General features: G+C 46.7%; 1 protein-coding gene and 1 pseudogene across 7 annotated transcripts in view; one reads left to right on the forward strand and one right to left on the reverse strand.

Moving 5' to 3' along the window:
- Positions 1–20,066, reverse strand: part of SDHAF3 (succinate dehydrogenase complex assembly factor 3) — a 34,274-nt gene extending 14,208 nt beyond the window's left edge. Inside the window, exons 1-4 of one of the 7 annotated variants that reach the window (XR_016222749.1) lie at positions 18,844–19,215; positions 12,819–12,907; positions 9,801–10,008; positions 8,478–8,734 (exon numbers count right to left, since the gene is read on the reverse strand). Coding sequence is in view for 2 of the 7 variants with exons in the window: in XM_089315707.1 (XP_089171833.1) it covers positions 18,468–19,017 (550 nt within the window). In the remaining 5 variants the exon portion in view is untranslated. Of the gene's footprint in view, positions 1–8,477; positions 8,735–9,800; positions 10,009–12,818; positions 12,908–17,214; positions 18,178–18,467; positions 19,268–19,643 lie in introns of those variants that run through there. The other 6 variants (XR_016222748.1, XR_016222750.1, XR_016222751.1 and 3 more) reach the window with 6 other exon arrangements.
- LOC100359299 (cyclin-J pseudogene) lies at positions 9,271–10,842 on the forward strand (annotated as a pseudogene).
- Positions 20,067–20,356: the final 290 nt, after the last annotated feature.

Raw genomic sequence — 20,356 nt, forward strand, 5'->3', positions numbered from 1 at the left:
GAGGAGACAAAGTGTGGCAAGACCCTGAGCAACTACAAAGTGTTTCCCTGCACCCCCAAGTCCCTGGGTTACCTATAGCAGCTCGTAACAGACGGAACCCTGCTCACAGGAAAGACTCCACAGGTCAAACGCACAGTTCATTAAGCAGTGCGAATGAGAGCGGAGCACACCAGGGACTGACACCAGGACATACCGCCCCTGTGAGGAGAAGGGTGGGTCACACCAACAGAGGTGGTTGACCGTTCTCCTCCACCCAGATAACCAGAGGGGAGCTACCAAGCACAAGGGGGATCTTACCTTGGATACTTGCTACACCCTGGAATACTGAACAGAGCACTCTGGCCATATCCAGGGCACACCGCTTCCTATTCAGTAAAAGTACAGACATCCCACTAAGCCATAGAGACACAGACCAAAAATAAAAGCCACCAGAAAATGAAAATAAATAAATAAAATACACAAATGCCAAACAGCAAAGGAAAAAACTTGAATAAGTATAAGGAAGACACTTTGAGCCCCCCAAAGGAACACTACAACATTTCAATATTAGAAGGTGAAGATGAAGAGATGGAGGAAATGCCAGAAACGGCATTCAGAAAACTAAACAGCAGATTACTTGGAAGCAATCAGAAGCAAATTCACGATCTAAAGGAAACTACACATGACAGGAATGAAAATTTTTCCTGTGAAATTCAGAATGAAATACTAGAAATTAAATATTTAACAGATCAAATAAAAAATGCAGTGGAAAGTCTTAACAACAGAGTAGGTGAGGCAGAAGAAAGAATATCCAAACTAGAAGACAAATGTCTGGAAATTTTACAATCAGACCAAAAACAAGAAGAAATTAGACAATTAAAAAACAATGTTGGAAATCTAAAAGATACTAACAAACAACTCAATGTATGGATCCTAGGAGTTCCTGAATGTGTGCAAAGAGAGAATGGATTAGAAGGCCTTTTTAAAGAAATAATAAGAGAAAACTTCCCCAATTTGGAAAAAGAAAGGGACATCCAAGTACAGGAAGCACACAGGACTCCCAATAGACGGGACCAGAGAAGATATTCACCACAACACACTGTAGTCAAACTTTTCACAGTAAAACATAAAGAGGGCCAGCACTGTGGCACAGCGGGTAAAGCCACTGCCTGCAGTGCCAGCATCCCATATGGGTGCTGGCTCGAGTCTTGGCTGTTCCACTTCCTATCCAGCTTCCTGCTATGGCCTGGGAAAGAAGTAGAAGATGGCCCAAGTCCTTGGGCCCCTATAGCCACACAGGGGACCCAGAAGAAGTTCCTGGCTCCTGGATTCAGCTTGGCCCATTGTGGCCATGTGGGGAATGAACCAGCAGAAAGAAGACCTCTCTCTCTCTGTGTCTCTCCCTCTAACTCTGCCTTTCAAATAAAATAAATCTTTTCAAAAAACGACTATCATGGGGCCGGTGCTGCGGTGTAGCAGGTAAAGCCACCACTTGCATTGCTAGCATTCCACTGGGGAACCAGTTCGAGTTCCTGCTGCTCCTCTTCCGATCCAGCTCTCTGCTATGGCCTGGGAAAGCAATGGAAGATGGCCCAAGTCCTTGGAACCCTGCATCCAAGTGGGAGACCCAGAAGAAGTTCCTGGCTTTGGATCGGCGCAGCTCCAGCCACTGCAGCCAGTTGGGGAGTGAACCAGCGGATGGAAGACCTCTCTCGCTCTCTCTCTCCCTCTCTCTTCCTCTCTGTCTCTGTAGATCTACCATAGAACCCAGAAATCTCACTCCCAGAAATTAACCCAAATGAAATCAAATCAGCATATGAAAGTTACCTGTACCCTCATGTTTATACCTGCTCAACTCATAACAGCTAATATATGGAATCAACCCAGATATTCATTAACTGATGACTGGATAAAGGAATTGTGGTATACAGACATGATGAAATACTGGCTGTAACCGGAGACCATGATGCTTAGTGAAATAAGCCCATCCCAAAAAGGCAAATATCAAATGTTTCCCTGATTTGTGATAATATACAAAGTGAAAAAAAATTAAATAAGCAAAACTGACATTCTGAGATTTGATTACTGTTTTTAGCCCTTGTCTATAATCTTGAGGAACAGTGGTTTTTCTACTTACTTGTTGCATTCTTTGTTGAGAGTTAAAACATATTATTATGAAATAAACTGAAATTATGTCATTTTAAAAATTAAAGAAGGAAAAGGGAGGGTGGAAGCAAGGTGGGGAGGGTCTAGCAAGAAGTATCATTATGCTCTTAAAATTGTATAAATGAAATACTTTCTAAAATATGTATTTATTTATTTGAAAAGCAGAGTTACAGAAACAGGCAGAAGCAGATATCGATCTCCCACCTGCTGGTTCATTCTTCAAATGGCCACAATGGCCAGGGCAAGGCCAAAGCCAGGAGCTTGATCTGGATCTCCCACGTGGGTATTAGGGGCCCAAAGACTTGGACCATCTTCCATTGCTTTCCCAGGTGCATTAGCAGGGAGCTCAATCAGAAGTGAAGCATATGGGATATAGGCACTGCAAACAGCAGTTTAACCTGCTTTGCCACAGCATCAGCCCCAATTTTTCCCCTTATATAAAAAAATTATTTTTAAAAAGAGACGGTAAAATTAGCTTGACTCAAGGATGGATCACGGGGTACTGGAGTCCAAGGGAGAGGAGCTGACGAGCCTAACCCCCCTCTGGTGCGTGCAGGAGAAAGGAGAGCCTTCGCAGACCCGGGGACCACTGGGCGGTGACCAGGGCTGCACAGGTTTGTCTCAGCTGAGCTTCTGAGAGGCAGACAAAACCTGTAAGAGACTGCTGCAGGGCCAATTACACACAGGAAGTTGCATGTACAGGGACTCTGTTTTACTAAAAAAATTTTTAAATTCTCTAGTAAATGAAACCATAAAGTACAAGAAAACTATAGGTGAAATCTTACAACTGTGGAGAAATCTTTTTACACCATAACTCACAATCCAATAAAAATACTGAAAGAAAAAAAAAACAAAACAGGTATCAAACTTCAAAAACTCTTGACTGGGGCCTGGTTTGTGGCACAGAGGGTTAAGCCACTGCCTGCAATGCCACACCCCATGAGCACCACATGAGGTCCAGCTGCTCTGCTCCCCATCCTGCTCCCTGCTAATGCACCTGGGAAAGCAACAGAGGATGGCTCAAGAACCTAACCCCCTTCCACCCACATGGGAGACCCGGATGGAGTCCTGGCTCCTGGCTTCCTAGCCACTGAGGCCATTTGGAGAGTGAACCAGCAGATGAAAGATACCCCCTCACTCTCTTTCTCTTTCAAATAAATAAATAAATCTTTAAAAGAGCGTGTTCAATGCTGTGACACAGTAGGTTAAGCCTCCACCTGTGGTACCATCATCCCACATGGGCGCCAGTTCCAATCCTGGCTGCTCCACTTCCCATCCAGCTCCCCGCTAATAGCCTAGGAAAACAGTGAATGATGGCCCAAGTGCTTGAGCCCCTGAACCCACATGGAAGACCCAGAAGAACCTCCTAGCTCCAGGCTTCAGTTTGCCCCAGCTCCAGCCGTTGTGGCCATTTGGGGAGTAAACTAGTGAATGAAAGATTCTCTCTTATATGTCTATAATTCTGCCTCTCAAATAAACAAATCTTTTTTAAAAAAATTACACATAAAAATGAGAAAGAAAAGCCACTTTGCCTAATTTCTACAAGCAAGACAGAAATAGAAAAAAGGAAAATCCACAGACTTCCATTAGCATCATCATTTACTGACAAGTGCTTTAAGAGGTAGAACACAACGTCTTGGAACAGGAAATCCAAATTGGATGATGCAGAAATGAAAGCTTTTGGAGCAGCCGAGAGGCAGGAAGAGATTCCCAATGCTCCCACACTGCCACCACAGCTGGCCTCTTCCTGTGACGTTCAGAGTCCACCCTGCCAACAAACCCACCAACCAGTGCATCTCCACTGAAGACAAGGAGCCAGGGGAGATGTGGAAGAATGAGTGAAAGCAAAAAACGGCCTTACAGTTACCAGGGAGAGAATCCAAAAGACAAATACAGCAAGGATGCAACCCCGCAGGAAGATGACGGTACAACAGGGGCAGTTACAGCTGCCCGCAGAACTGAACAGAAGAAGGATGAGAGTGACAGAGAGGGAGAAAGGGATAAACTGCATTAGGCAGGCACATTTTGCTTTATGTGTGATTCTTTTGAAAGGCCTCCTTGAGTCTCCATATTCTCAACAGGAAAAATGTGATTTTGCCCAACATTAGAGATGGACCAAAAAGTTGGGTTTTTGTTTTTGTTTTTGTTTTATTGACAGGCAAAGTTAGACAGTGAGAGAGAGAGACAGAGAGAAAGGTCTTCCTTTTCTGTTGGTTCACCCCGCAATGGCCACTGCGGCCGGTGCACCGTGCTGATCTAAAGCCAAGAGCCAAGTGTTTCTCCTGGTCTCCCATGCCGGTGCAGGGCCCAAGCACTTGGGCCATCCTCCACTGCACTCCCTGGCCACAGCAGAGAGCTGGACTGGAAGAGGGGCAACCGGGACAGAATCCGGTGCCCTGACCAGGACTAGAACCCAGGGTGCCGGTGCCGCAGGCAGAGGATTAGCCTATTGAGCCATGGCACCAGCCCCAAAAAGTTTTATTTTATTATCAGATATGATTATATTGTGAAACAAATTAAACGACTGAAACAAATCTTAACCTACTTTATACTTTTATTTGGCATCACTGATTTTTCTGTTACTTTCTGTTAGTTTTAGGGCTATGTTTTAATATCACAATAGAATGAGTAATAAAAATCGTGTTTTATGTCTTTGAAGTATTGCCAACTTCACATAAAATTATTAATTCCTGTATTTACAGTTAAAAAGGCAAATGGAATGTATCTGATTAATATGATTGACAGCATAAACCAAAAAAAAAGCTTATTTAGCTTGATAGGAAAAACACTAACAGCTTTTTAAAAATGGGCAAAAGGCATGTTATGAGCCTTAAAGACATTGAAGTCTTTCAGGTCCCTGAAAATGGCTACAATAACAACAACAAAAAAAAAAAAAGGGAAAAAGGGATTTTAATAGATTGTCCTATTATTTCTGTACAAAGATGTAAATTGTTCTGTTGCATGTATGTAAAAGTGAGAAATTTAAAGTGCTGGAGATGCCAGTGATAAAAGAATGAAATTATAACACAGCCATCTGTTAGATGGACTAGTATGCAGTCACTAAGAATGAATGACACAGAAAACTGCTGAACAGTATTGCGTTGGTGGGAAGATACAGGGTGACTATAATTTTCTTCTTCATACTTCACATTTTCCAGATTATCTGCAAAGATCATGTTCTTTTATTTCTCGTAAGTCAGTGACTTATGCAATTGGGGGACCAGCGTTATGGCACAAAGGATTAAGCCACTGCCTGCAATGCTGGCATCCCATACAGGCATCAGTACAAGTACCAGGTGCTCCACTTCCAATCCAGCTCCCTGATGGCCCAAATCCTTGGGCCCCGGTACCTAGGTGGGAGACTTGAAAGAAGCTCCTGGCTCCTTGATTCCTTGTGGCACAGCCCTGACCATTGCAGCCATGTAGGGAGTGAACCAGCCAATGGAAGATATCTCTCATTCACTCATTGTAGCTCTTGCCTTTCAAATAAAATAAATATTAAAAAAAAAACTGTAATTGGATGTACTCAATATTTTGGATACCTGTCTTGTCTTACAAAGGACTTGAGACAGACACATTCTATGAGTCAAATACTGGCACTTTGTATTTCCTAATCTTGCCCTTTACATTTTGTGGATTGGGGCAGGCATTTGGCATAGTGGCTAAGACACCACTTGGGAGGCCCATATACCACATCAGAGAGCCTGGGTTTAAGTCTCAGCTCCAGTCCCGACTCCAGCTTCCTGTTAATGCAGAAACTGAGAGGCAGCAGGTGATGGCTCAAGTGGTTGGGTCTCTGCCACCCACACGGGAGACCTGGATAGAGTTCCCAGCTCTGGCTATTGTAGGTATTTGGGGAGTCAGGGAGGAGATGTCTATCTTTTAAACAAAATATTAAATTCTGTAGGCTTAACCTGGACTTTAACATGGTTCTTAAATAGTAATGTCAGCTATATACTTTAGATTCCTTGCAGAGTTTTGTAAATTAAAGAAAATCTAAACATGTATACACTCAGAATTAAACTTTAATAACTTTTATCTAACCATTGGAATATATGGAGTCCCGAGAGTTCTGAGATCAGAAAGCAATCACCTTGACCTGGTGGCATCAAGGTCACCTCGCTGGTACTTTGTTAGGTCTTTCTAAGCAACACAAAGAATCTTCTCATGTTCACTTTGAGATCACATTCAATATTCAGTGATTCTCTAGTGAAACAAAAATTAAGTTGCTACTTAATAACTGTATTCTATTGTAATTTAAATTTTACTTTTTCTAACTTTTGTAGAAGGTTGAATGATGACTAACAATGAAGTAGGATTAGGAAGGGAGATGGGTTAACTCTAGGCTTAGTCAGAGAGGATGGAAGACAAGCAAACCGATTTCCTTTATGGCTTGGGAATGAGCAAGCATAGGAAAGAGATTACTGCTATCCAGGAATGTAATTGTAATGCTTGGTAATCACCCTTGTAGTCTAGATTTGAACATTATCAACACCTGTTGGGTTGATCAGCTTCATGGCATCAGGCTTACAGTAATGAAATCTACGTAACACTGAGATATAAACCAGACCGCCAATCCATTCTTTCTGCTGGTAGGGGCGTGGAGCCTGGTGAAGGCGGCTCTTGTTTCCCAAAAGTCACAATATTTACACTGGGGCCAGCAGCAGGTTAAACTACCACATTCAATGACAACATCCTATATTGGGAGGGGAGGGAAGGGGAGAGAGGGAGAAGTGGAGGGGAGGGAAGGGAATCCCTGTATTGGAATGCCAGTTCAAATTCTGGCTGCTCTGCTTCTGATCCAGCTTCCTGCTAATGCACCTGGGAAGGCAATGGATGATGGCCCAAGGCCTTGGGCCCCTGTGACACATGTGGGAGACCCAGATGGGAGTTCCTGGCTCCTGGCTTTGGCCTGGCACAGCACAGGCTGTTAGACCATTCAGGGAATGAGCCAGCAGATGGAAGATCTCTCTCTCTCTTCCTCTCCCCTGTCCCCTCACTCTATCTCACTCTGGTACTCTGCTTTTCAAATAAATAAATTTGTTTAAATATGTATTTATTTATTTGAAATGCAGAGTTAGAGAGAGAGAGACAGGCAGGCAGAGGCAGAGGCTGAGAGAGTGTCTTCCATCCGTTGGTTCACTCCCTAGATGGCCACAATATCCAGAGCTGCACCAATCCAAAGCCAGGAGCCTGGAGTTTCTTTCTGGGTCTCCCACATGGGTGCAGGGGCCCAAGTACTTGGGCCATCTTCCACTCCTTTCCCAGGCCACAGCAGAGAGCTGGATTGGAAATGGAGCAGCCAGGTCTCAAACCAGCGCCCATATGGGATACTGCCACTGCAGGCGGCAGCTTTACCCCTTATGCCACAGCGCTGGCCCCAATTTTTTTAAAGGAATATTTACATTTATTTCCAGGGCACTTTTTCAGATGTCTCAGAACTCAGTACTCTTTTAGATCATAGAAAGGTAGCAAGGAGTACAAGTGAACTTGAGGATAACCCCAGTGGAATCTGCAGTGGTATACGATTAAACATTAATGTCTGCAGAAAAAGTCTGACTGTTCACATTAAGTGAAGTGAAGACTTTATGTCTATTTAGTTCACGATTTCCTGTGAGATACATTCTGAAAGAGCTTTTGCTTTTCAGAACTTCTTTGACTTTGAAAATTGCAAATAAAGGATTGTGGGCCTCTACTAAGCTTTCTGAGAAACAGAATTAGTGTTCAGAAGGTTGCCTGGTGAGCATGGCACAGGAAGCGGGTAGGCCTCAGTGCCTCTGCACTAGAAAGCCACCCTCCGGCGATCACTCCGTGGGCCCCTCGGCATCATGGCTGTTTTCCTGGAGAGCACTGAACACAGATTAGCAAATCTGCCCTCCGTCCCTTACAGCATGGGGACAATGATCAAAGATGAACACCACTAACATTCCCCAGTTAAGAAAATGAAAGCAGTTGTGCAGGGACTGTCTTACGGGTTTTTGTTTTTTCTGTCATTGCTGTACTTAGTTGTTCCTAGCTGATCCTGCAAAGGAACACAGTATTCCTTCTTGATTACCGTTATGCTTTAGACCTGTGTGACAGTTTAGATACCATAACCCCCACAGGTGCGTTTTCATCTTGTTGCATGTTTTGGAAAGGAAGAAAAGCTTCTGAGTGCACGTAGCTGTCTATTTGTAACTCATGAATATTTTCCCCTCATTTATGACTTTGAAATGGGTCAGCCGATAAAAACGTATGATTAAGTTGCATGATACCACTATTTAAAGTTTCCTTAGTATAATCAGAGTTGGAAGGGTACTTTGCTAGTTTTTCTAATTGCATGCCTCTCTTACCCAGTTTGGGGCCATTGTTATGTTGCTGATTTGTAGTTTGCCTTAGCTTGTGGACTGGCTCCCTGTGTAGTGAATGGCCACACCCACCATGGATGCGTGGGGTCACCTGGGCACCTCTCAGTCGTTTGTTCTGCATGTTACCCATTCTGGCTCCTCTTCTGGTGGTTTACTGAAAGGTAAAGTGTCACATCTACGTTTTCTACACCAAGCCCAACCTTCCTGAAAATTCTGGCCACACATGGACCTCAAATAATGATCTGAAAAGGGATAAAAGAGAAGACGTGAAACAGTAAATCCTTGCACTTTGATTCACACCTTCAGACTGCCAACTTCCGATACTGGACTCCAAATCTGTAGCTCCCGCCACAGGTGTGCTACGTCCCAGACTGATGCATATCTCCGAACATCTCCAGAATTTCTAACATGAAATGCACCACGCTGAACTTTCCTCACCAGCTCTGCCTATACTGGCATGTTCCCACACCTGGGAGTTACCCACTCTGTCACCTCCTGTCTCACTAACACCTTGGCAGTCACCAGGACAAGCCACATTTCAGCTTACACAAGGATCACTCCTGAATCTCTACTCTCCCTTCTCGACACCTCCATCTTGTTTCAGGCATACACATATCTGAGATCACTACATCCAGCTCTTCAATTAAAAAAAAAAAAAAAAAGGGAGCCACTGGTGGTCCTTTAACAATGGGCCATGGGCCTGAGCTGAGGCCGGTGCTTTGCGGCTGACTGTCCGCAGCTGGGTTGCTCCATCAGGCTGGGCGTGCCACTAGGTCCCATGGAGCTGGAGGGGCAGTGGTGGCAGCGGCAGCTGGTTGCAGATAGTCACCACGCACTCTGGTACAAGGTGCTCAAGCCGCCCTCCTACAAGGGCCGGTCCCCTCCAGCGAGTCTCAGACGGTATTCTGGTGACTCAACCGCCATTGTGAGTAACCGCTTCCCACTCTGCCCCTCTGCCCAACACCCTGCTGTCTACTTGCTGGACCTGTTTATGGATCGCCAGGACATCTCCACCCAGCAGCTGCATCTACCTGCTCTTTCCTGTCTGCGTCCAGCAAGCAAATGCGAAGGAAGAGAGAGAGTGTGCCTAGGCTGGAGCAGCTCAGCAGCCTGGCTTGTGTGACTGACATGAATCTAGTTTCAACAAAGCAGAACCTGCTACATATGAACTGTTACTATGAGACACCTCTCAGCAGAACCTCTGCCTTCCGACAGCTGCTCATTTCATGGGTATTATCTTTCTGAAGCTGTACACGAAACACATCTTCATGATGCTGGCCAATGCTTTGCTTGGAAAACACAACTTACCTGGCCAAATGTGCAGATGACTTCCTAGAAGTATCTCTGTGAGATTATGCCTTTCCAAGTTATGCACCTTCCTTAACAGCTGCTGCGTGTGTGGCTTCTGCAAGGATCATACTTTGTCTTTCTCCAACATGGCCTGCACGACTGCATCGTCTTACTGCTTACTACTGAGATGTCTTAGTGCAGTGTACTGAGTGGCTGACTACTCACGCTAATGTGTGAAAGAAATAAACAAAGAGAGGACAGGCACAGCTAAGTATGTTCCAAACAGCCCCCCGGCCCACACAGCCAAGTCACTTTCAGCAACCCAGTATCTCCATCAGACACATCAGACCTCACTTCAGTATCACCATGCTGTATCAGAACAACCAATCAGACCAGACTGTGTCTACCACACACACCTCATCTTACACACTACAGACGTGTCCTGTGGGCTTCCAAGCTGGTGTTCACGGCCTTGGGCATGTGCAGACCAGTGCTGGGATGTCACTGGCAATACCAGTACAAGTTACGCCTTGTCAGACTGTCTCTCATAACCGGACTTATCAGATAAATGAACACTACCCCTGGCTTACTCCATGCTTTCAGAGGTGATTCTGTGCAAAGTTAGAAGCTGGCCCAGGCTGTTTTGTGACTTGAAACTCTAGGGCAAGCTTTCTGTAAACACCTGTTCAAGGAAAGGGATCCCAGTGACACCGGAACTCTCCAGGTCCCAGCACGAGTAAACACCCCTTTCAGTGCACCCGGAACACCTGGGAGGACCAGCAAACACTGCGGCAGTTTAACACAGCGTCAAATCCTGTTACAGCGAATCTCTGCATGACAGACACGGTCAAGCCCTGGCTGACGGTCCAAGTATTTCAAAAACACCCAATACAACAGAAAATCTGGACAGACTCTAATTTACTCTGTTGAAACTTGACCTGTGGTGGGTGGGCTCTGGGCCTAAATGTGGCTTATATGTCAAATACTAATGTTTATCTGTGGACTTGCCAAACAGTCTTTTACAAAGGAAAGTGACAGTATGAATTCTTGAAGGGATCTTTATTATTATTCTACAGTTTTGAGTTTTTTTGTTTTTTTTTTTTTTTTTTTTTTTTTTTTTTGACAGGCAGAGTGGACAGTGAGAGAGAGAGACAGAGAGAGAAAGGTCTTCCTTTGCCGTTGGTTCACCCTCCAATGGCCGCCGCTGCAGCCGGCGCACCGCGCTGATCCGATGGCAGGAGCCAGGATCCAGGTGCTTTTCCTGGTCTCCCATGGGGTGCAGGGCCCAAGCACCTGGGCCATCCTCCACTGCACTCCCTGGCCATAGCAGAGAGCTGGCCTGGAAGAGGGGCAACCGGGACAGAATCCGGCGCCCCGACCGGGACTAGAACCCGGTGTGCCGGCGCCGCAAGGTGGAGGATTAGCCTATTGAGCCACGGCGCCGGCCCAGTTTTGAGTTCTGAAGTTAATCTATAAATGAATTTTTGACTAAATTTAAACTCAATGAATTGTTACACTGTACCAACCAGTGGAGCAAAACAATTTTTTAGGTGATTCTATATAATGTCCTGTCATAAACAGTAAAGGTATCTAGATTTATGTACTAAAATTAAGGGTGGAGTAGATCTCTTAACATCATGCTTATAATTTTTTGTTATTCTTTTTCCCCTAAGCGATAGGGGTCAGCACTGTGGCGTAGTGGGTAAAGTCATCGCCTATAGTGCCGGTATCCTATATGGGCACCAGTTCGAGTCCCGGCTACTCCACTTCCAATCAAGCTCTCTGCTGTGGCCTGGGAAAGTAGCAGAAGATGGCTCAAGTCCTTGGGCCCCTGCACCCATGTGAGAGACCCAGAGGAAGCTCCTGGCTCCTGACTTGGGATCAGTACAGCTCTGGTCATTGCAGCCATCTGGGGAGTGAACCAGCAGATGGAAAACCTCTCTTTCTGCCTCTCCTCTCTCTGTGTAACTCTGACATTCAAATAAATAAATAAATCTTAAAAAAAAAAATACACACACATTTAATTCAGGGAATTTGTACTACTTGGAAACACTTAACGGTCATGCAACATGCTTTAGAAATGTTATATGAACTACCTTTATAACAGATTAAAATACTATTAAGATATGTTCTTAAATGGTGATGCTTATGATTTACACTACATACATGTTTTGCGTTTCTTGATACAATTAATGATGCACACTCAGATCTGACATTGCTCTAAGGGAACGGTGTTTCAAGGGAAGGCCTAACTGTAAAAGGGTCGTTACTGGAGTAGAGCTCCACAGGCTTAGGCTGAGGTGCAGAGGGCCAGGGCGTTCCCAGGCTGAGCTACAGCAGCCCTTTGTTATGAGAATACAGGTTTCATCGCGGAAATCTTTACTCTAAGTTATAGAGTTGCTCTTCATATATAAAGACCATTAAAAATGAACCTTAATGAAGAATGGGATGAGGGAGGGAGTAGGAGGTGGGATGGGAGTGGGGGTCGGAGGGTGGGTAAGGGGGGAAGAACCACTATATTCCTAAAGCTGTACCTATGAAACCTGCATTTATTAAATAAAAGCTTTCTAAAAAAATAAAATAAAAATAAAATATTTGCCAATCATTGGGGAAAAAAAGAAAGAAATACAAGTTCCATACGCAGCTTTTGAATCCAGCTAGTCAGCCTGAGCAGGCAAGGGCACTGCTTTCACTGGCTTACCCCACAGCTGCCTGGGCCATTTCACTGTGCTGGTAACGAGTGACCACGGCACAACAGTCAAGACAGCAACGACAGTTTGCCTGTAAACCATTTTGGGAGAATAAACTTAAAAAGAAAATCATCGTAATAACTGAAACTAAGCTCTCTGGTTTAAAAAGTAGTAAGGTGTGTCTCTGGTTTTTCAAAGACAGCTCTTGAGTAGAAGGGACTCTGCACGGCAGGGGTGTGCCTGCCACGAGGTGCACTGATAAACTTCCCACAAAGATACGGTGGGTATGCAGCAGGAGTCTCAGGCATCAAGCCCAGGGCCTCTGTTAGGAAGGGAAGGGGCTCACCACATTAACGGACTGATCCACAAGGCTCCAGTGGGTGAATGTGGGTGAGTGGCTTCTGCCAGCATGAATTCTTAGAGAAATGTCCTCTTCTGTAAAGGAAAATTATTTTTAGAGTATATAGGGATTAATATGGATTTATTAGTCTGGTAGATAAAAAAAAAACACTCAGGTAAGAACACTCACAACAGTTTTCGAGCATGGCAATTGCTTTCTGAAAGAATCATCACTTTTGCTCTTCTTTTAAAGAAGGCTGCTAATTGGATTTTGGTAGTTCTTACCTTAAGAAAACTTGAGTTATTTAGGAAAAGTGGGTTCAAGAGAGAATATATCTTTAACATTCACATTCAGAACCCAGCAACCTGGAGTCCCTATTTTCAGTATTTTAACAACCTCAGTAATACTGTGAATGTAAAACAGTAGGAGAGCAATGCTGACTTGAACCAACAACCAGTGCCTGTGGTAATTTAATGTCTTTTCAAATGCTTTTATTGATTGGTTTATGTCATTCTTGTTATAGAAGAATATGCCTTTTTAAAAAGCTTATTAACACTTTCTCAATTTATATTGAAAAACTAAAGAACACTGGGTAAATCTTTATTGGGGCGAGCAGAATAAATGAATTGATTACTGTTGCTGCCTCCCCACCATGGGGTAGGGTAGTTGCACAACCAGAACTATTTTAAAACATTCAGGTTTCATTATAAATACAGCTGCTGGCTTTGGGGGGTGGGGGAGGTATTGGATAGGTCTTCTTTAATGTATCGATTAGCCTGTTAAGTTGGGTGATTTTGTTTTGTTTTGTTTTTGGTTGAGATTACTGGACCATCACCAAGTGTGTACTGTGAAGGTATTAATGATATGTATAAAGGGCTTTGCCAAAGTTCACTAAATAAACATTGTCAAGTACAGACTGCAAACCAAATGTATCTGTGCTATGACATGAATTTCAAATATCAAGTATGGTGATAAGGTCTACACCAATGGAATACTGGATGAGTGCTATGCACTTAATTTTAAAATGTAATTATTTTTCTGTTAAAAAAAAGATTTATTTATTTGAAAGGCTGAGTTAGAGAGAGACAGAGAGAGATCCTCCACCTGCTGGTTCATTCTTCCAACAGCCACACCGGCCTGTGCTAGATCAGGCCAAAGCTCGGATTCCATGAACACTCCTAGGGGATGACAGCATCACACATGGTGGTTTAACCTGCTGCACAACACTGGCCTTTGCTTAAAACTTTTCCATGATCCAAAATCAAAGCGTAAAATCCTCAGCTGATACTCTTGTCTCCTACCACCTCTACCTTTATCTCTTCCTGTTCTGTGTCAAGCCACTAAAATCCACACATCCCCACAGCTCCTGTAAAAGGTGACACTGCTTCTTAGCTCAGTGCCCGCAGTTATTCCCTCTAGAAAGTCCTGTTCTCCCCACGCTAACTCTGGCTGGCTCACCAGTCAGCTCAACCCTGCTATGTGCCTCTCAATCTCCTCCATTCCTCTTCGCTCCCACAACATTGAACAGATACTCTTTCTAATTAGAATTCTCCATTCTCGTCTACTCCGTTTGGAGCACTATGACAGTAAAATACATTATCATTCTATGTCCCCCAAGGCCTAGCCCACCGCCTGCAACAGCTGGTGATCCCAACTATTTATGTGAAGTTCATGCCTTTTTGCTTTCTCCACTCACAGATATGGCCCCACTGCAAACAACAAAGCTGTTATTTAGGGAAAAATAAAAACAATGCAAGACAGTTGGGGAAAACCGGGGGGGGGGGGGGGGGGGGGGTTAACAAGATTCTTTACAAAGTAGCTCCTAACAACACTGTTACTAGTTGTCTCACCTTCACTCACCAACATGGCTGACTTGCTATTTCATCTTTACTGCTTATTCTGACTTCCCAGGACAAAAGTTGCAGGCATGGAGAAAAAAAGGGAAACCATTACCTAAATCAGCTATTCTTTAAAAAAAATAAAGCATATTTAGAAGCTGGTGTTGTGGCACAGCAAGTTAAGCCAACCCCTGCAACACCAGCATCCCACATAACCCCAAGTTCGAGTCCCAGCAGCTCTGATTCCAAACCAGCTCCCTGCTGATGTGCCTGGGAAAGCAATGGAGGAGGCCCAAGTGGTTGGGCCCCTGCCACCCATGTGGCAGAACCAGATGGAGCTCAGGGCTCCTGGCTTCAGCCTGGATCAGCCCCAGTTGTGATTATTTGGGGAGTGAATCAGCAGATGGAAAAATCTCTATCTCACCCCTCCCCCTATTTCTGTAACTATGCCTTTTAAATAAATAATTTCTTTTTAAATAATAAGCATAGTTAGAACTTTAAAAACACCGTAAGTTCCTGATCTACTGTGGGGAGCAACTCGGACTAGACTAAGTTACTGGAATTAAGACTTATTCTATGCATCTGCTCTCCCACAATATGGCGCTGGGAGAGGAGGAAACAGCTTTTACGCAGCTGCCTCCAGTTCGACCAATAAACAGCAGGAGCTGATCCTGCTCCTGATTGCAGGAGAGCAGCGTGCTCAGTGTGTGGGTGGCAGAGTTGGGATTGGTGGAAGAGGACTATAAAGGAGGAGAGAGACAATATGCACCAGGAACATCTAAGGGGAACAACCGAATAACATCTGAGCAGTCCCCGAGAGAGCCGGCCGGCGGTGTGCCGCTCCCCTGCAGAAGTGGGGAAAGTGGCAGGGGGCACCGCCCTTCCACGGAGGTGGAAGGGACGGCAGCCAACCCGGGAAGAACCAGCAGCAAACCCGGGAAGGGCCGAGCAGACAAAAGAACAGCGCAGGGTCCTGGGTCGTTCCTCCGTGAAGAGGGGGAGCGACAATCTACCACTTCCAACTTCACTTCAGACAGCTACCTCCTACAAGCTTGGAGGACTGCACCAGGTAATTACCAAACACTGCCCCTAACAGATGGCCACATCACTGCCTGAACTTACACTGTTTCAGCTATCCTGAGAAGTTGCACAAAATCGCTCCTTAGTATGTAGACATGCACCTACATGGCTACGCTAAAGATGAAACTCACTTATTTTCCCTCCCGCCTTCCCCAAGCTGGTCCATCAGCAGAAACTTCTCCAGCTGTCTCTCTGCTGTTTGTGGGTTTTCTGTGGGCACAACTGGAGCCAATGAAGAGCACTCTTCCTAACACTGGGGCTCTAACATTCTTAATTCTCCTTTTTATTTTCTCCAGTGGAGCCTACACCCAACTCTGTCCAAAGACACAAAACAAATTCAAAATCCATTCACGTCTATTACTAATTTTAAAGTGTGTAGAAGAATCCCAGAGCCCTAACTCCACAAAGCAGAGCAGAAGTCCCCCATGGCGTTACTCTGCTGGCCTGATAGAAACCGAAGCATCCACATGTGTGGGCTCTGGAATAATCCCAACCAAACACAGCAAAGATGTCTAAGTCCATGCCACACTAGTAGTTCCTGGTATAACCAGGATACGTGATCTGTTCTGAAAAGCACATGGGGAAGTAACCAAGACGGAAGGCAGAAGGGCATCCCTCTCCAGTGATAACTCCCCTGGCCAGGTGTTTCTCCCCTGCAAGTCACTCCAGCTGTACCAGTCACCGTTTCAGTACTTTCACTGAAATACCAGACAGGAAGGGAGGGAGAACTAGTTCAGCTTAGTTTTGGTGGTTCACAGCCCCGCTGCCTTGGGCATCTAGTGAGAGGGGATGATCACAGGTGAGCCAGGACAGGCGGCTGCTCAGCTTACATAACCAGCCCTCTCCCAGGAACTAACACCCAGGGTAAGCCCCCAGGGACCTAAAGCCCGCCCACCTGGCCCTCCCTCCAGACACCATAAGTAGGTTAGGTCCCCCCCTCCATCCATCAACCACTTCCAGGACTGGCCAGGAAGATAACACCGTGGCGCTGAAATGTCTGCAAGTCTGGAGAGCCAAATCCTGTCCGAACTTTCACAGCTTCTCCAGCCTTTCTCTCTGAGAAAGGGCAACCACATGGCAGGACCCGGCCACTCTAACTCCCAGCTTTACAATGAGCTTCCTTGCAACTGGGAAAATTACTGCTCTCTCCAGACAGATCTCTAGGCTTAAACTTTACCCAGCTGCCCATTCATTAACGCTGGGGGCCCAGCACCACGACTTCTTTTATTCCTAACACCTGAGTGAGAATGCTTAGCCCCACAAAGGAAGAAGAAGGGACAAGTGCTCCAACAGTCTTCCAGTTAATAAATTCAAAAGAAATCAGGGAAATAGACAAACACGACTGCAACACAGGGGCTACAACCATCAGTGACCGCAAAATCAGCCGGCAAAATTCAAAGAGAAACAGGGTCATGGCCTCTGAGCACCTGCCCCCAGAACGTGTACCAATTTCAAGAGAGAACAGTAACTTCACAGGGAGGCACCTGGCAGGTATCACCTTAACCGACTTCTCACAGCTCCAGCCCCAATGGGGAGTCGTGCTGATCTCCGGCTCCCGGATACCACGTGTACAGAAGGACACTCTACCCCTGTGTGGTCTTGTCAGAAACACACAGCAGCCATCCAGTCAGGAGAGAACACTCCACGGAGTAACTGGCCAGTACTTCTTAAATACCCAAGCAGGTCTGCACGGATGGGACCCAGACCGGATGTTGGGGCAGCACAAGGACATTCGTGGAAGTCTTGGCAAAATTGAGAATACAGCCTCCAGTGAATAACATTACAGCGATGTTCATTTCTCAGTACGGATAACTGAACCCTGGTTCTCTGGGACGTTCACAGCAGGGGAAGCCCATTGTAGGCTGCACGGGAACCCTATGCAGTTAAAACAGCAGCTACAGTCCTAATAACAAGCCTGTTCCGTCAAACAACACTCCTAAAGTACTCAGTTATTTTTAATACCCTTCCTCTCTCTCTCACTTATGAATGTATTCGGAGTTCCTACTCGTTCCCTTTTTTTCTCCAAAAAACTTCCAAGCTCTATACTTCAGCATTTTTCAGAGTGGCCATTTTTCTTGCCAACACAGAGCAAGATGAGTTTTCCCGTCCAACCACACACTGACCTAACTTAAAAGAAGTCACTTAATGAGCAGTTTAGTGTCTCAGAGCTTCACTGCAATTAACAATAAACAGTGGGCCTTTAAACACACTTGCAAACACTCGATTCGAAACGCGTAAGGCCAGAAAAATCAAGCCATCTAACTATGTCACAGCCCGACTGTGAATCCAGTTCTTCTGGCTCTAAGACCAAATTACTTCACAAAAACCGTGCTGGTCTGCGTTTTAAGATGCAACTTCCATCGCTCCAGAAAGGCAAATCCGATGTGATTTTTAGGAAACTTCTAACTTCACATTGAGAGTGTCCAGGGATCCTGTAACTAAGGCTTCTGAAATTCAAAGAAAAAGCAGCGTTCACCTAATCCGAACTTTTATGAACTGTTAAAAAGAGACTTCAGTCACCTCCTCTTTCGCCACCCTGGGGGCGAGACTCCCCCAAGAATCTGAGATAGTGCAACAGCCATTCACTTGTTGATTTCTGCAAGTCACCCCAGCCCCACAAGATTATCTAAGTATCTGTTTCCGTTCCTTAAAAAAAAAAAATTAGTCCAAGCCGATCCCTAACGCAGAAGTCTGTTTGGGGGTTACCACCGGAGCGGAGGGCGCGGGGGCGCGGTACCGTGATCGGGACCCGGGGGAGACCGACTTTGCTGGCGCTGCGCGGCCGGGCTCCGCTCTTCCTCGCGGGGAGCCCCACACAGCCCTCCGCGCGCTACCTGACGGCCCCAGCAGCAAGCCAACCTAGAGCGCTGCCCGCGGAGACGGACCCCAGGTCGCGGCCGCAAGAGGCCCTGAGAGGATCCTCGCTTTACTCGTGGGCTCTGGCTACGTACAAAGGCATGGGACACGCCGGTGACCTCCCGTCCCCGGACCCCGACTCGGGGAGGCGACGTCGGAGCAGCTTTACGGCCCGGGCGGGCAGCCCTCCGTCCTGCACGAGGTACTGGGCACGAGCCGGACGCCGCCGCGGAACCCCGACACCCTGGGTCACTTGCCTCCCATTCCTGCAGGAAACGCCGGGCCTCGTCAGAACCAACGGCCTTATGCCTCCTAAACTCGTCCTTCACGTACTGGTCGCCCAAGGCTTTGAGGTCCGGGGGCAGCACCCGGTGCAGCTGCAAGATGCGTCTGTACAAGGCTCGGACCTTGCTACCGTGCGACCCGGCCATCGAGCCCGGCGCGCACCGCACGCGGCGCCTGCGCACTGGGCCGGCGCGGCCCCGCCCCCCTGAGAAGTCGCGAGTTGGAGCATCAGAAATCGGGCGGAAGACGGCGCGCAGCCTGGTTCCGGTTCGGTACGCCCTAGAATCCAGTCCCCCCGGAAACGCGAGTTCTGCGGCGAGCGGGGAAATGGGCCGGTCTCTGCCCAAGCCGGCCCTGAAGGGGGCGTGGCCTTCACGGAGCCGCGCCTGCGTCCCGCCGCGGCCTGGGCACCTGGGGCCTCTCCGCCTTGATCTGAACGGAGCTGACGCCCCCATTCACACACCCGCCGTGCTCCCAGCAGGTGCCCTGACGGCGTCCACCGAGCGGGGCCTGGGCCGGCTTCAGCACCTGCTCAGCGCGAAGCCCCCCTCCCGGGACCACCCTCGGTCGCCGTGGTCCCCCTCAGCCGCCATGGGATCGTGCGGGTCCTCCGCTCGCCCCAGTGGCTTTCATGAGTGACCCAGGCCCTCCCGGCCCCTGGTCGCGCTGCCTTTCCCCTGGGGCGATCTCCCGGTTGTCCAGTCCCGGCCCGCTGGCCTCGGGGCCCCTGGCCTCCCCTGTTTGAGACCCTGCTTCAACGCGCGGCACCCACCAGCCGCGAATTCCCAGGCCCTCCCGGCTGCTTTTTCCTCCGTGGCGCACTTTCTCCCCTCTGCGGGACGAATTCCACGCAGGAGGGGTTTCGTGTTCTGTGCACTGAGGAGGCCGGGACCTGGGACGAGGGGAGTAACCACTGGTTGAGTTCAGGTGTGCAGCCCCTCATTGGCCGGCTGCTAAGAGGCTAACGCCTGGGACTGTGCCTGGTTCTCTGGCTGCACCCACTGACCCAGTTTAGTATCCTCAGGGCCCACCACAGCACCCGACAGATACAAGCACTCCAATATTCATTGCCGTGATGGAGTTTTTTTTTTTTTCCTTGTGCTTAAATTTAAGGGAAATGTTTGTTGCAAGGGACACAGAACACTTTTTAAACTGGACTTAATTTGGAATTGTGAAAAACCACACGGATGGCAAGGATTGGATGGCAATGTGGTTATTTTATTTCAGGAAATTTCTTGTAACCAGACTTCATCTGTTAATATCCCTGTAAATTGAAAATTAATTTCTTGTTCCAGCTTACTTTCTTTTCTGGTTTCCTTTGGGGTTAAAGTACATGTACAAGAAATACTTCTTTCAGAGCCAAAGCTCTTATAAAAATGTGGAAAAAAACATCCTGCCAATGAATTAATAAAATATTTTTAAAAAATTAATTCAGCGTAAAAGGAGCATAAAAGGCCCACAAAGCATTGGGAAATAAATACTTGG

The sequence above is a fragment of the Oryctolagus cuniculus genome, chromosome 16 (assembly GCF_051225735.1).
Source record: "Oryctolagus cuniculus isolate XC-2025 breed Fujian yellow rabbit chromosome 16, ASM5122573v1, whole genome shotgun sequence".
Lineage (NCBI taxonomy): Eukaryota > Metazoa > Chordata > Mammalia > Lagomorpha > Leporidae > Oryctolagus > Oryctolagus cuniculus.